The sequence below is a fragment of the Meles meles genome, chromosome 8, assembly GCF_922984935.1.
Source record: "Meles meles chromosome 8, mMelMel3.1 paternal haplotype, whole genome shotgun sequence".
Taxonomy (NCBI): Eukaryota; Metazoa; Chordata; class Mammalia; order Carnivora; family Mustelidae; genus Meles; species Meles meles.
The window spans coordinates 104,856,910-104,872,100 of record NC_060073.1 but is presented as its reverse complement, the minus strand read 5'-3'; the positions used below and the strand labels follow the sequence as shown (position 1 = coordinate 104,872,100).

Genomic DNA, 15,191 nt, shown 5'->3' with positions numbered 1-15,191 from the left:
ATCTTCTTTTACTCATAACAAGTCCTTTTCAACCAAACCTAACTTTGTTAAGGAAGTGACTTTTGGAAAACACCTAGGAATGGGGGGCTGGTTGCCAGGGAAACCAACCACGTGATTAGATGGCTGGAACTTTCAGCCTACCCCACCCCCACGTAGGGCCTCCTGGGAGAGGGGAGGAGCTGGAGGTGGAATGAATCATGGACCATGGACCATGACTCCATAGTAAATAAAGCCTCCATGAAAAACCAAAAAGATGGAACCACAAAGAGATGCTGGGAGGGCGGCGCCCCCAAAGAGGACACAGGCTTCCATGCTCGTGCCTTGCCCCCAGCAGACCTGCCACCTGGCTCTTCCTGAGTTGTGTCCTTCATAATAAACTTGGAAGCTAGTGAGTAAACCGTTTCTCTGGGTTCCGTGAGTCACGCTAGCAGATGATGGAACCTGAGGAGGGGGTCGGGGGAACCTCTGTTTTTCCACCAGTGGGTCAGAAGCACAGGAGACGAGCTGGACTTGACACAGGCATTTCAGGTGGGGACAGTCTTGTGGGACTGAGCCCGAGGCCTGTGGGATCGGATGCTCTTTTCACATCGGTAGTGCCAGAATGGAATTAAATCGTAAGATACCCAGCTGGTGTCCGCAGAGCTGTTAGAGAGTTTGTCAAATTTCTCTCCTCTCTTTCAGTCTCCAGGGCAAAGGGCCAGCCCAGAACCAAGGTGCCCCCGAAGGAGACACTCATATCTGCCAAAAAGCCACAGACCACAGTTCTGTTGAGTTCTACATCAAGATAGCTTTATTGCTGGAGCCTCCAAGAGTCCCAGAGACTAGCGGCTTATGGCTTCAAAGATCCAGGGGGTTGAGTCCAAACTGGCGGAGCTGTTCCTTGTACTTGGCGTGAAGTCTCAGCACAGCCCCGTCCCACTGAGGCTTAACGACCCTCAGCTTGGCCAAGAGTCGGTCCAGGCTGCCCTGCAGACACCAAGTTTGAGGCCCCAGGAAAGGAGAGGGTAGAGTGAGCGGTGCCCCAGGCTGGTCTGTAAGCTTTCCTCACCAGGGTCTTCTTCAAGTTCTTACTCTTAGGAAGTAGGCGTGGTTGTATTCCCCTGGCAGTCTGCCCTCAAGACAGAGCAGGATTCCTTGTGGGGATGCTGCTTCTCCTTCCCCCCGGTCTACCATTGATATCGATGGCAGCATGAACTAGTTTGGGTCTGAGTGGGAGGATCGGGGAGCGCTAGGTACTAGGGGTGGGGCTTCCAATGGTGCTTACCTGTAAGATTTCCTCATACTTGGCCTCCATGTCTGCCACGTGGGCCCGAAGCTGAGCCAGAGTCTGGTCCCGCTCTCCCAGGGCCTGCGCAGCCTCTTGCCCTGCAGCCTTGGCCTCCTTCTGGCACGTCTCTGCGGGGCAGGGCAGAAGGATGAAGGGGACCGCATAGTGACACTCTCCCTGTGAACAGAGTCCCCAAAGGTGCCTAAAAAGCAGATCTTAAATGGGATCGTTCCAGCCTTCCCCCAGGATCATCAGTTTTCCCACAGTCTGTATAAAGAGCTGACGTACACCATTAAGGTACAGCTGAGAAATTAGTGGACTTGGGACAAGGGATGTGGGTCCAAGGTCTGGTTGTCACTTACTTCATACCTGTGTAAGCTCAGGCATGCCTCTCTCAGACTCAGTTTTTTCATCTTTAAAGACAGACTGATACAAACCTTACCGGCTTACTGTGAGTTAAATGCGAGAATGTGGGGGAAAATACCTCGTGTACACAGGAGGTGCTCCCTAAATGCTGATTGATTTTAAATTTGAGATAAGGCAAGGATGAAGAAAGAAATGCAGGGTCTGCATGGCAGAGAAGCAACTCTTGGGTATCTGTAGCTAAACTGAGGCCATTTTAGGGGAGCCTGACTGACTTAGTCCATACTGCCTGCCACTCGATCTCAGGGTCATGAGTTCAAGCCCCACATTGGGCGTGGCACCTACTAAGAAAGAAACTGAGGCTATTTTAGGTTAAGAAAACTCTGAGACCACAATTATGAAATATCTTATGTGCCATGCCAAGAGAGTTCAACTCTATCTTGTAACCAAGAAAGAAAAGAAAACCTTACTGTTCTTTACATTTTTGTTTACCTGGAAGGTTTATTCTTTTATTTAGCAATAATTATGTAGGACTTGGCATGCACTTGGCATTGAAGATAGGGAAGTAAATAAGTCAAATATCTTTCTTTAGTTTCATTGTAAAAAGTCAGCGAAGAGGGAATATGTTTCGCTCATGACAGATAAGGCAGGGGTGGGGAGAATGACCGAGATTTGGAGAGATCCATGGAGAGAAGGAGATGAGATCAGAGACCCAGGTCTGCTTTAGTTACAGCTTAGAGATTTTTGTCATCTTGAACCCTCTGCTCCAGTCCTCCATGGTGGAAGAGTCAGTGGGGAAAATGGTCCAAGAGCCTAGACAGCACGCAGTCTTCTAGAGAAAGACCATCTTTAGTTCCCCCCTGCAGGCTGGACCTTGTTAGTGCCCCTAGGAGAGAAAGGGCGTAGGGGGTGGGGAAGCCTACCCAGCTGTTCCCGAAGGCCCGTCACTTCCTCCTCCAGCTGCCTGCTGTGGGTCTCCATTTCCTTCTGCAGGGCCCGGCACTGACGACTCATTTCTGTGGTGGGGGCAGAGAGTGACCAGGGACCCAGGTGTGGATGGAGTAGTGGAGAGGGGAAAGGAAGCTGTGGGTGGGGAAGGGCCTGCTTGGCCCAGTGGGACAGGAACATAAAGGCCTTCTCAGTTTCTGTGATTTTAAGAAGCTGGCAGAACTGGAACACCTGGGGCAGAGCTGGGAAACCACACCTCTTTCCCCCTCCCCGACCTGGTCCAGCTCCGGACCTGGATTCTAGCCCTTCTCCCCACTTACTCCCATGGCACCATGACAAGGCATGTAAGTTTTTGTATTCCACATTACAAGAGGTGCTTTCTGTAATCCATAAAGCACGTGGCACTGGGCATCCTGGAAGGTTCCTGCCCAGCATCCCGGAGGCCTTCCTTTGGTTCTTTCAGGCCCTGTGCCTGATCCATGCTGAGCTGGAAGGTTGGGGCTAGGCGTGGTAGATGGAAGTCCTCCTCGGTTCCCTTCCTGCATCCTCTGGCCCTCTTGGTTGTCCTCTTCCAGGCCCCTGTCTCCCGCCTACCTGCCTGGCCAATCACACACCTGCATAGACGGCCTTGCCCTCACTTCGGGCCTCCTCCAACTCAGCCTCCAGCACCTGCAGCCTCTGCCTCAGCTGCTCTTCAGAAGCTTTAGCCCTGCGGGCCTCATCCCTCCGCAGAGCTGCGAAGAAAAGTCCCAGAGAATCAGGCCCCAAGGGCTTGATAGACTCCTCCCACCTCTGGGAACCTGGTGGCAGATTCCCAGCCTCTCATTCTCTTTCTGGGTGGGTTGGTTGGTTGGTTGGTTGGTTGGTTGGTTTGTTGGTTTTTCCCCCTAGAATCCCATGAGCTCTTCATTGCTAAGAAGGCAAAACTCCATGTCCTGCTTATGAAAAATAGCTATCCTCACCCACCCTCACTGCCCACCCCTCCTCGCAATGTCAAGTCTTTCTCCACTGGGGCACAGGGGAGAGATCAGCTTAGCCTCCTGCCACAGTTCCAATAATCCAAGCCTCCAGGATGCAAACTGCCCCATTGCCCCACCTCTGGTGTCCCAGAGCCTCTACCCTTCTTACCCAGGTGGTCTTGGAGCAGCTCCTTCTCCATCACTGCCCGCCAGTGTGCGGACTTGGCCTCCACATCTGCCCTGGCAAGTTGGCAAAGTCTCAGCTTATCATGATCTCAGCCTTCCTCCCCATCCTCAGCCTACACTTTGGACTTCCTGCAGCTCTGAGGGCCTCTAAATGAGGGATCTCTGAGAGTAGAGGCTACCGAGTTCACCCCTGTGTCCTGGCTGCCCAGCACAGAGTAGGTACTTGGAATATGGGTGATGAATAAATTAAGGAAGGCACAGAGCCAGAAGGGCACCGCAGAGCGGGTGTGTGCTGATTTCCCCAATTTCCCAGCTCCATGGAACCTGGGGACCATGCAGACTGCCTTCTCTCTGGAGCACCTCTGCTTGGTCTCCAAGCCAGAGCATGGAGAAGCAGGAGGCACTCACCTCCAGCCACCCTGACTCACCAGCACCCGCATTCTCTTTCTTCTTCTGTGCCCCAGTTTTCTTCCCTTTTCCTTTGGTTTTGGGTGGCATCTCCTTGCTGTCCTGGGGAGGGAGAGGACTCATATTTAAGCCTGGGCATGGGGCTCCTTTCCTGACCCCTGGACTGAACCAGGAGTCCTAGGAAAGTTAGAGTTCCAAGTCTGTCTCTCATACTTTCCAGAAGCTTCCATGCTTGGACTCCTTGGAACCTTAGGCAAGGCTGGGATGTGGGGAGGGTGGAGCTGTTTCTTTCTATCAGTCAGGTTCTATGGGCAGAACTCATTCCTCTCAATCGTCTTTTGGAGAAAATAAATCTCAGTACTTGTCCCTTTCCTCTTCCCATCATCCTTACCCTGCCTCTTCTTACCTGTAGGATCCTCTCTGGCCTCTGCTGTGTCTCCCTGTGGGGTGACCCACTCATGGGAGGGGCAGAGAAAAGGCCCAACCAGCTCAGAGCCTGAGGAGGAGCCTGGGTTCTGGGAACCAATCCAGGGTGGCAAATTTCCTTTGAGGGCAGGACTGAGAACTGCACGGTTGGGTTTCTGGAGACCAAATGTTGTCCAGGTAACTGGGAAACATGGAGCTCATAGGCAGGTGGAATGTGCCTAGCACAAAGCTTAAAATAGGAAGGTTCTGGAGGGTTGCTTCTCTTCTTATCCCTAAATCCTAAATGTATTTGGAGGAGAGAGAGCTTTGGAACCAGTTAACTATGCTTTATTTTCACATAGCAGTGCCTGAAGTTCCGAGATGTACAAATGACAGATTTTCCCATCTGACAGGATGCTGTTGTGCTGATACAGAGGAAAAGGGCTGACAGTAGCCATTCTAGGTGATTGATATCCTCAGGGCTCATGAGGGAGCACAATGGCATTATTAGGCTTTGGGAAGGCGTTCGGCAGTGTATGAGGGAAAGAAGTGCAGAAGGTAGCTGAGGCAGTTTCTCACTTCAGAGAAAGGCAACACAGAGGAGAGGTAGACCCATGGACTCCAGGGTGCTAACATAGAAGGAGGCAAATGTAGAAGAAAGGATATTGGTTAGAGACAAGAGCCATGAGTTCTAGTCCGCCTTCCGGTTGTGTAAACTCTGACAAGCTCTTTAATTTTGTTCAACCTCAGTTTCCTGGTCTTTAAGTCTTTGATTCTGTAAATCCTGACAGGACCGGATTTTAACTGGGTATTCACAGGGCTATCTTCCCTTGTGGGGACTTAATTTATTGCCTTGCTTCCCCTGTCCCCTAATGTGGCTGATTCTCAGTCGGTTGCTGTGAAGCTACTTTGCCAGGCTCCCCTCAGTCCTGAGTTGGTCGGGGCTCCCTCTAGTGGACTTGCTTGACTTCTGACGTCTCCTAAATTTTTCTACTTAAATTCTTGGGCCATGTCTGGGGAGCCTCCCTCTTGGGCTACTTCCTAGCAACTTGCTGGGGTCATGAGTGGTTGGAAAAACAAATTCAGGGAAGGGAATATGATGGGTGACTTGTCCTTATCCCCACCCTCCTTCCAGCTCTGTGCTACTCCGGCCTTGTCATCTGTCTGCCACCTGGATCTCTGGGCACCGTACTGGCTAGAATGAAAATGGCAGAAACGTCAGGATTTTCCTCTTGTGGGTCAAGGAACCTGCAGACCCTTTAGATACTTTCTCTCTCTCTCTCTCCCTGTCAACACTTTTGGTCTATTGCCTGCTGTCAGGAGCAGATCTGAAGAAACGCTTTGAGATCTGGGATTTAAAAAGCCTTCCTCGGCGCCTGGGTGGCTCAGTGGGTTGAGCCTCTGCCTTTGGCTCAGGTCATGATCCCAGGGTCCTGGGATAGAGACCTGCATTGGGCTCTCTGCTCAGCAGGGAGCCTGCTTCCCCCTCTCCCCTCTGCCTGCTGCTCTGCCTACTTGTGATCTCTCTGTCAAATAAATTAAAAAAAAAAAAAGCCTTTCTCTGGGGAGTGGACAGATTCAGGTGGCGGCTGATTCGTGTTTATTTGTCTGTCACCTTGGTGGCTGCAGGGTACTTCTCTGATTCTTCAGATATTTTACAGCCTAAAGAGAAGAACTAGTCTTGCCTTTCCTGGGGCTTATAGTTCCTGTACCCCAGGGTCAGATAACTCTGTGCACAATTCCCAGATCTGGAGAATACTTTTCTTCTCATCTTAAAGTATGTTTTTCATTTACTCTCTGCCCCTCCTCCCCTGAACCCTTCCCCCTTGCACAGAAATGCAATAGAGATTCCTGCCCCAGTACTTCTCCTCATCTAGAAGCCTGTTTGGGGTCATTTTCCAGGGAATGAGTAATCTCTGCATTACGCTGATGCATGGGCCAACATTTTGAGGACAGGGCTTACAGAAAACAAACAACATATCATGCCTCAGAAGAGCATTTACTTTTCAAATATGTTCAGTCAACTGACTTTCGGGTGCAGAATGAGGATGTGGTTTGGGTGAAGGTGAAATGGAGTAAGAAAGTGCCCCATGTCACATGATGTGATGATACAAACCGAGCCGGCTCTCGAATAAGCCAAGAATGCAAATGACACTGTGATCAACAATCCAATCCCATCTTCAGTATATGTTGAAAACATGCCAAGTAAAATTGTGGGGCCGGGGGGAAGGTCATTCTTTCCTTCTTTTTTCATTAACTTCAGCTTAGAAGTGAAAAATAGGTAAGATCATCCCCACGGAACTCTGTCTTCCTTTGGATAGCATCCCATCCAGGGGTTTGTGGGGCCGGGGGGAAGGTCATTCTTTCCTTCTTTTTTCATTAACTTCAGCTTAGAAGTGAAAAATAGGTAAGATCATCCCCACGGAACTCTGTCTTCCTTTGGATAGCATCCCATCCAGGGGTTTCAAAGAGACACAGAGGAGAGAACCATCACTCTCTCTGGTTTATTCAAATGTGAGAGATAGGTCATTTGTATATTCAAGGAAATATGGCTTTTTCTCTTTTGTAGGGCATAGTGGCATAGTCAGTTAAGCACCTGACTCTTGATTTTGCTTCAGGTCCTGATCTCAGGGTCTTGAGATAGAGGCCCCCACCCCCACCCCAACCCTCAGGCTCTGCACAGCGCCCAATCTGTTGAGATTCTCTGCACCCCTTCCCCCGTTTGCATGTGTCCTGCACGCGCTCTCTGTCTCTCTAATAAATAAATCATTAAAAAAACCCCCAAATTATGGCTTCTGTTTTTCCTTCTTCTTGGGGGGGGGAGCAGAGAGAGAGAGAGAGAGACTCTTAAGCAGTCTCTGCACCCAGTATAAGCCTGATGCAGGGCTTGACCTCATGACCTGAGATGAAATTGAGAGTCACAGGCTCCCAGGTGCCCCCAGAAATATGGCTCCTGCAAGCAGAAATAAAGTACAAATTATACCATTACATTCTATCCAGGTGGTACTGAAATAATAAAAATTGGAAGCCTTAAAGGAAGCCAGAGATGTGTAGATGACCCAGCGGAACCCATATAGGTCCAGGGGTTAATTTCTTGCCTGTATTCCATTAAATCTAGCATTCGATGAAGAGGGGGAAAATACCCTGTGTACTTATACTGTGTTAGGTACTGTGGAAGACTAAAGTCTACCAGACAGCATAGCATAAATTAATATGAGGCATCTGTGAGACTACAGGGTTATGGAAATTTAGAAGAGGAAAGGATATTTCTAGCTGGAATGTCTGGTGAGAAAGAAAATATTTGAGCTGAGTTCTGAAGAATGGATAGGACTTCAGTAGCACACTTTTTTTTTTTTTTAAGATTTTATTTATTTATTTGACAGAGAGAGATCACAAGTAGGCCGAGAGGCAGGCAGAGGGAGAGGGGATTAGGCTCCCTGCCGAGGAGAGATCCCAGGACACTGGGATCATGAGCCAAGCAGAAGGCAGAGGCCCAACCCACCGAGGCACACAGGCGCCCAGGTGCCCCTTCAGTAGCACACTTTAGGCAGAGGGAACACTCAGCCATGGTGAAAAAAGAAAGAATTGTGGTATTTTGTGACTTGGTGACTCACCCAGCATAGGATATACATACTGGAATTCTGCAAGGTAGTTTGGAGTTAGATCATGACTGTTAACTTCATCCAGGAGACAATCAGGAATGCTTGAAGTTTTTTTTCCGATGCCATCAGAACTATATGTCAGGAAGACTGGTCTGGTGGCAGAATGGATTGGAGATGGCAGGGAAACCAGTGAGGAAAATGTTTTAATAAACAGATCAGGGGAGAGAAAGGGAGGGCCTGCAACCAGGGTGGTAGATGGGAAGTTTTGACAATTATCTAAGAGGCTTGCCTAGATTTTTCCCTTGGGAGATTTTTTCTCTCTCTCAGTAGGAACTGATTAAAAGAAACTCTACTAATAGGAAATAATGTTGACTCCTTTTTTTTTAAGATTTTATTTATTTGACAGGCAGAGATCACAGGTAGGCAGAGAGACAGGCAGACAGAGAGGAAGGGAAGCAGGCTCCCTGCTGAGCAGAGAGCCCGATGCGGGTCTTGATCCTAGGACCCTGGGATCCCAGGACCCTAGAATCATGACCTGAGCAGAAGGCAGAGGCTTTAACACACTGAGCCACCCAGGCGCCCTGTAACGTTGACTCAGTAATCAATCTTAGGTAAAGGGCATTGAATTGCAAAGCAAGGATATCTGGCTGATGGGTGCTTGAGTTTGGAGAGATTTTCCCCAACTGTGACAGGATCACACGTTAAAGTTAATTCCCTTATCAGTCAACGGCTTTGTGGAAGACCCAGGTGGGGGATCTAAGACGGAACTGAGTACTTACAGACACACTAGAGCCTGCAAGTTCCCAAAGAGTAGGCTGAGAATTAGCAAATTAGGGCAGGGCACTTCCTTCTTTAGGAAGAAAGTTCCCTTTTTTTTTTTCAAAGTTTTTCCAACAGAACTTCTAGATTAGAGAAGTGGAAATGACTGGGAACTGCATTTCTGTTCCACAAGAGGAGCGAGTACTGCTCTGGTCAGAGCTCAACACCCGTCTTACAGCATCTGTGGTCAAGGCCTGTGCCGGCCACGCTGACCTGCCGCGCAATGTGTGGAGCCCACTGCGCTGAGCTGGGGAATCTTAAGTACATACTCAATTCCCAGAAAAAGGAACTAGTGTTCAGAAGCCAAAAGAGGGGGAGGTGTTTTGTTTTCAAGAAAGTCAAAAGGCCTGGAAGAAGAGCTTGCGGCCTGAGTGTCTCAAGCCTTTCTGGGGTGTAATCAGGCTTGAATATCGGCAACAGTCACATTCCTGTCACATTCTTGTCCTTGGTGCCGACTTAATGAGTTCAAAACACCAAGGAGTGGGGAAACAACTTCTGTTTTTCTCCAACAGTGTGAAGAAGCAAATGACTTTAAGCTCAATTTCCTCATCCGTCAGGTATGCGGGAAAGACTTGAGGTTCCTTCCAGTGCTACCTGTCCTCATTTAAATGTCCCCATAACCCACTCAAAGTGCCAAGCTTACAGCCCACAAGGAACATGGAGGGCTCGGCTTCTGTCTAGTGCGCAGACTCCTGCCAGACCCGCCCCCTTCCTTTCCCGGCTTCTCCAGCAGAGGGCGCAGGCGCAAAGGTTCCGCCTGGGCCCGCCCCCGGGGGCAGGGGAGGGGTAGGCGGCGCGGAAACTTGGCCCCGGCTTTCCGGGAGCTGTGACTAGGGAGGGGGTGGCGCAGGAGCCGTCGCTACCCAGTCGGGACCAGGCCGCCGGCTTCGCCCGGCTCCGCGCGCTCCTCCCGCCCCGGGGCTCACGCTCTTGGAAGGGACGCGCCCGCGCGGACCCGTGCTCCCGTCGCCGCCCACTCCCCTCCCAGCGGCCGCCCCTCCCTCGGCCGGGACAGCCGGCGGTGGCGGTGGCGGCGGCGGCGGCGGCGGCGGCGGCGGCCGGGAGAGGCCCCTCCTTCACGCCCTCCTTCTTTCCCTCGCTCGCAGCGGAGCGGAGCCGGCGGACGCGACTGGGCCCCCAACCCTCCCCGGGCCATGGCCGGTAACGTGAAAAAGAGCTCCGGGACCGGGGGCGGCGGCGGCTCCGGGGGCTCGGGCTCGGGCGGCCTGATCGGGCTCATGAAGGACGCCTTCCAGCCGCACCACCACCACCACCACCTCAGCCCCCACCCGCCGGGCACCGTGGACAAGAAGATGGTGGAGAAGTGCTGGAAGCTCATGGACAAGGTGAAAGGCCTGCCCGGGACCCGCGGGAGCAGGGGTGGGCGTGGGCGGAGGGGCCGAGCGAGGGGAAGGAAGGGACAGAGGAAGCTGGGGGGGAGGGGACGGGTCATGCGGGGCTGGGGAGGCGAGGAGCTGGGGTGACCCAGCCGAGGGGTAGGGGACGTGGGGGTGGGGAAGAGACCGCGAGGGTGTGGGGGTCGGCGTTGGGGGAAGGGCTGCAGTTGGGAGTGGGGAACGTTGAGGTGCTGTATTTGGGGTAACGAGACAAAGATGGGGTGGGGGCTGGGGCGAAGGTTAACTGGGAAGCCACCGGGGCGGAAGTATAATGGGGGGGGGTTATGTTGGGGCTCTGCGGGGTCTAGGGATGTGGGTCACGAAATTGGCCCCAGGAGGTAGGAAGGAGGGGGAGGGCAAAGAAAAGAGTGTGCGATGTACCGGCTGGGCCTGTTAGCTGGATGAGGAGTCGAGCTCGGACTCGGGAATTAACGTTGATGGGCTCTGACTGAGAGACCTGGGGTCAGGACAACTCCGCAGGCAAACTGCGCTCGCGGCGCGCGCACAGTTTTCTCTCGTTAAGATGTAACACCAAGATAAAAGAAATTCGGGATGTTTAAATGGGCCAGGGAAGGAACTTTCCTCCACATCTAGCGCTGGGGCAAGTTTTCAATCCTCCAAAACATTGGATGGGATCCATTGCTGGTGCTGAGATTAAACCACAAGTTCTGGTTAGAACCATTATCTTCGGAAAGATGTATTCACTGAGCGGGCTGAACAGCAGCTTCAGCCTCCTTCCAGATTCTGCCTGCTTCCAGAACTTGCTCCTCACGCTGCTTTTAGCTGGGTTCTAGTTTTTTCGTGGTGGACCTGACTCCTTGTTGCAGGACCTGGCTTTAAGCTTGTTCCGTGAGCTTTGATTACCTTTTTTAAAGCAAGTGTGAAAAATACCGCTTTTATATTTGGCCATTAAGTTTGCCGTTTGGGAGAATTTTACTTCTTCATTGTGTCCGTGTAAAGAGCTGTAGTGTTCCAGAGTACTTCAGAGTGTTTAAGCATTTCCAGAGAATTCAGTGCAGTGTTTCCTTAATATTTTTCACATTCATTAATTCATAGCTTATTTCTTGAAAATTTCATATTGCTAATGAAAAGTAATTAAGAGTATCTGGCATATTGTAAAAGAATGGTGTTATTTCCTCCAGAATAAACTTGGTTTTCTTTGGTTCCTCTCTAGGTTTAGGTTCCTCTTCTGTAAGTTCTTCATGGATTCTTTTGGAGTAAAACAGTTAATAAAAATGATTATGAAACACTTGGCAAATACAAATGTTCTATATGAATGCTTAATAAGTCCAGTGCGTGAATTAACACTTCTGCAGTGCATAATAGTGGTTCCTGAGCCACTTTGTCAGGCCTAGTGTTTCTAATGTTAAATACTTTGGTACTGTAATGAATGATCCCAGTATTTGTATGTTCATTATATTGGTGGTGTAGTGCTAATTTCATTATTAGAAGTTATAATAAAACCATTATAGAAAGTTAGGCATGGAAAGGAAACTTTGAATTCATTGACACTTTTTAAAAAATTACCCATTGTATTCAGTATCTGAAGTTTGTAGGGTTGCATTTTTTTTTTTTTTAGAGATTTATAGCTAAGGACTAAGCTTCTCCTGGAATAGAAAAAAATTTGTATTTTTAGTTTCTTGTTTAAAATGTGTGTATGCGGTATATCGAAACTGTTGACTAGAGACCTTTCCTTAAAAATGACAAACTTTTTCTCAGACTTTTGAATCTCTGTAAAGTAGTTCAAGTAAGATCCTTCTTTAAGATTTATTCCTTTGTTTCTTAAAGTATGTGTATGGATTTTTGATTTTTTTCTGCAGAGTGTTTAATGGGGAAGAATGCCCATTTTTGAGTGCTTCTCAGGTTTTGATAGTTTCAAGGAAAGTGGGCGCCTAGCTTTTCATTTCTAGTGTTGGGAGAGGAATGTTTTATTCTTGTGTTGCTTGTCCTGGAAGGTAATTTTTAGTACTCTTCTGTGCCCCATATCACATATCACTAATCATGTTGAAATAAAACTTAGTTCTTTCTGATGTATTCGTCTGATAGGTTCATACTGCTCTCCAGATTTTGGGTACTTTCATAAGCATTAGATCGAACTGTCTCTTCTATGCTTTCAGAAATGGTCTTTTTTTCACCTTTTTATTGTTAGAGTCTTAAATGTGTCAGTAACCCTCCTTGACTTTGTATGGTATGATGTAAGAGGTAAAGAACTTAACTCTCAAATCCATAGTGTCCCACACAGTTACTGAATTTGGTTCTAAGACCCCCTTCTATTTCCTGTTTTGTCCTTGTTATTGAAGCTAGGTGAATGTTACTCCAGCCTATTAATAATCAATTTATTGACTTTGCACTGGGAACTGTTGGTGTCCTCCCCTCCTCCCGTACTGAATATGTGCAGATGGAGAAGTTGGCCTAAGTCATGGGTTCTGGTCAACATAGGCCCGATTTTGCTAATCCATTGTGGAACTTAAACTCATTGTTGGGAAAATGCTTGTCCTAGAACACTTGTTATTTAACAAATGACATGGTCAGCCTCTGGGGTTTTTTGGTGCTAGCCTAGTATTTGTAATTAATATTTGTGTAAATACTTGTGTGTGAAGAAAGTGGCTAGTAAGAGCCAAGTGGGCAGGGGAGTGGAGAGAGAAATCCCATAAATTGCCTTAAGTGTCAGCTCGGAAGTATTGAAGTATTTAATTTGGTGAGAGATTCAAAATTCTGTTAGGAAGTAGAGCAGGAGTTGGCAAACTTTCTGTCGAGGGACAGACAGTAAATGTTTTAGGCTTTGCTGGACCCACTTAGTCTTGTTTTCTTTGCTATTGTTTTATAACTCTTTAAAAATGTAAAAGCCATTCTTAGTTTGCAGGTTTAAAAGAAGGATGGAGATTGTAGGTTGCCCGTCTCTGGAGTAGAGCATCATGCTGGCTGTATTTTAGGTCTGTACTATGTTTTTGTTTTGAATTAGCTTATATCACTAGAACATGAATGTGTTGATTTTTTTTTTAATGGGATATAATTTATAAAAGAATTTATGGGACACCTGAGTGGCTCAGTCGGTTAAGCATCTGACTCTTGGTTTCCGCTCAGGTTATGATCTCTGGGTCGTGAGATTGAACCCTATGTCCGGCTTAGTTGGCAGTCAGCCTGAGGATTCTTTCTCTCCCTTCCCCCCATCCCTCCCCCCAGCTCTCTGAAATAAATAAATATTTAAAAAATTATAATTCCTTTATGATTTATAAGGAGAAAAAAGCTTCTTTTTAAGTCATGAGTTTTAAAAGTTTTTTTTTTTTTAAGATTTATTTATTTGACAGACAGAGATTACAAGTAGACAGAGGGCAGGCAGAGAGAGGAAGGGAAGCAGGCTCCCTGCTGAGCAGAGAGCCCGATGCGATGCGGGGCTCCATCCCAGGACCCTGGGATCATGACCTGAGCTGAAGGCAGACGCTTTAGCCACCGAGCCACCCAGGCGCCCCTAAAAAAGTATTTTCAAAAGGTGATTCTTCCTTCTACTACCTATCTTCTCTTTGTCCTATCTGCCCCCTCCCCCAAAAGTACCTTTCTATATTTTGGAATTAAGGTGCACTAAATAGAATTTGTGATTTAGTATATTTCATTGGACTACTTCCTCCTTCCCTTCTCAGCTTCCTGCATGCTACGTCCCAAGCATAGTGCTAGGTGTACATTACCTTCCAGGAGATTACATTATAGTGATAAGGGACCATGTAAGTATGTACAAAGAGATATGAGATCTCTTGAGTTTAAACATAGCGTACATACAAGATTGTAAACTCCATGAGGACAGCAACTACTGTCTGCTAACCTCCTGCAGTATCCAGTCATGAGGCTTACTCAATAGTAAGTGCTTCGTAAATATTTCAGTTGTTCTGTATGGTGCTTGCTTCGGCAGCACATATACTAAGTTGTTTTGTATGTTCCAAAGAAATAACTGAAAAGAAAAGATGTGGGGGTGGGAATACATTTTAATTACATTAAACTTATTTTTTTGCAGTCGCCCTTTGGTGGTATCGTGTGTTTTATAGAAGGAGACAGTTAGGCTCAGAGAAGTTAGGTAATTTAATTTAGTGAGTTTGGAGGCTGACTTGGAATCCAGGATCACCTATCACCTGAGGCTTAGTTATTCCCTCCATACAGTATACAGCAGAGGTATACAGCAGAGCCTCAGTAACAAAAAGCCATTTATTCAGAAAGTGACCTGTGTAGGTATAAAACAATCTTCACGCACACTTAATGTTCCGCCATTCACACACTCAAGCCAAGTAGATGTTCGCTTGAGTGATACTAGGATAGCATTTAATATCATTCAGTGAAATATCATTTGTCTTCTACTTTCAGGTTAAGGGTTTGTGTCTCTCCAAATTATGTGTACCGGTTACTTTGCATGGTGGTCTCAGAAGCCTGTGCACTTTATTTTCCCATTATACTCAATGCATGTTATCTCTGGCATCATTTATGACTTTTCTTTTTCCATCTGTTTTACTGTCCAGTAGAGCTCTTCAGGACCAAGGCTTTGTCTTAATTTCAGTTCCTGGGCCTGATAAGGGGTAGTTGGTGAATGAAGTGCAAGCAGTTAACGAAATAAAATGAGCTCAAAGCATAGTCCCACCTCACTCTCTGTGTGATGAATTAGGGAGAATCAGGTAGGGAATCTCTTGAGTGCTGACTTAAGGTACCATTTACTCAAAGTACTTTTAGCTTTCTTGGTTATAAAGGTAATATATAGTCATTTTAAAACATGATTGTGCTGTTAAGACCTCCCCCAAAGGATGTAAAATTCTTTGTAATTCCTTGTGAAACATGAGCTTGCTTGAGCATTTCACGT

The 15,191-nt window shown here is 47.9% G+C and overlaps 2 protein-coding genes across 2 annotated transcripts in view; one reads left to right on the top strand and one right to left on the bottom strand.

Annotated features, from left to right (window-relative positions):
* Positions 1 to 94: 94 nt before the first annotated feature.
* On the bottom strand, positions 95 to 7,309 carry CCDC153 (coiled-coil domain containing 153). Its single transcript, XM_046016641.1, has 7 exons — positions 6,965 to 7,309; positions 4,152 to 6,839; positions 3,707 to 3,772; positions 3,193 to 3,312; positions 2,554 to 2,646; positions 1,265 to 1,395; positions 95 to 966 (listed from the first exon to the last, which is right to left on the bottom strand). The coding sequence occupies exons 2-7, from the start codon at positions 4,252 to 4,254 to the stop codon at positions 838 to 840; spliced, it is 642 nt and encodes a 213-aa protein (XP_045872597.1). The 5' UTR covers positions 4,255 to 6,839; positions 6,965 to 7,309; the 3' UTR covers positions 95 to 837.
* A 2,403-nt stretch (positions 7,310 to 9,712) lies between these two features.
* Positions 9,713 to 15,191, top strand: part of CBL (Cbl proto-oncogene) — a 79,335-nt gene continuing 73,856 nt past the window's right edge. Inside the window, exon 1 of the mRNA XM_046014905.1 lies at positions 9,713 to 10,303. Coding sequence (XP_045870861.1) covers positions 10,112 to 10,303 — 192 coding nt within the window. The 5' untranslated portion in view covers positions 9,713 to 10,111. The remainder of the gene's footprint in view (positions 10,304 to 15,191) is intronic.

What these genes read in the sequence shown, in the direction of transcription:
- CCDC153 (XM_046016641.1), bottom strand. Translation starts at nt 4,254, where the DNA reads ATGAGTCCTCTCCCTCCCCAGGACAGCAAGGAGATGCCACCCAAAACC. An exon ending in GAAAGAGAATGCGGGTGCTG is followed by an intron (nt 3,773 to 4,151) that starts GTGAGTCAGGGT and finishes TTGCCAGGGCAG; the next exon opens with ATGTGGAGGCCAAGTCCGCA. An exon ending in AGTATGAGGAAATCTTACAG is followed by an intron (nt 967 to 1,264) that starts GTAAGCACCATT and finishes TGGTGTCTGCAG; the next exon opens with GGCAGCCTGGACCGACTCTT.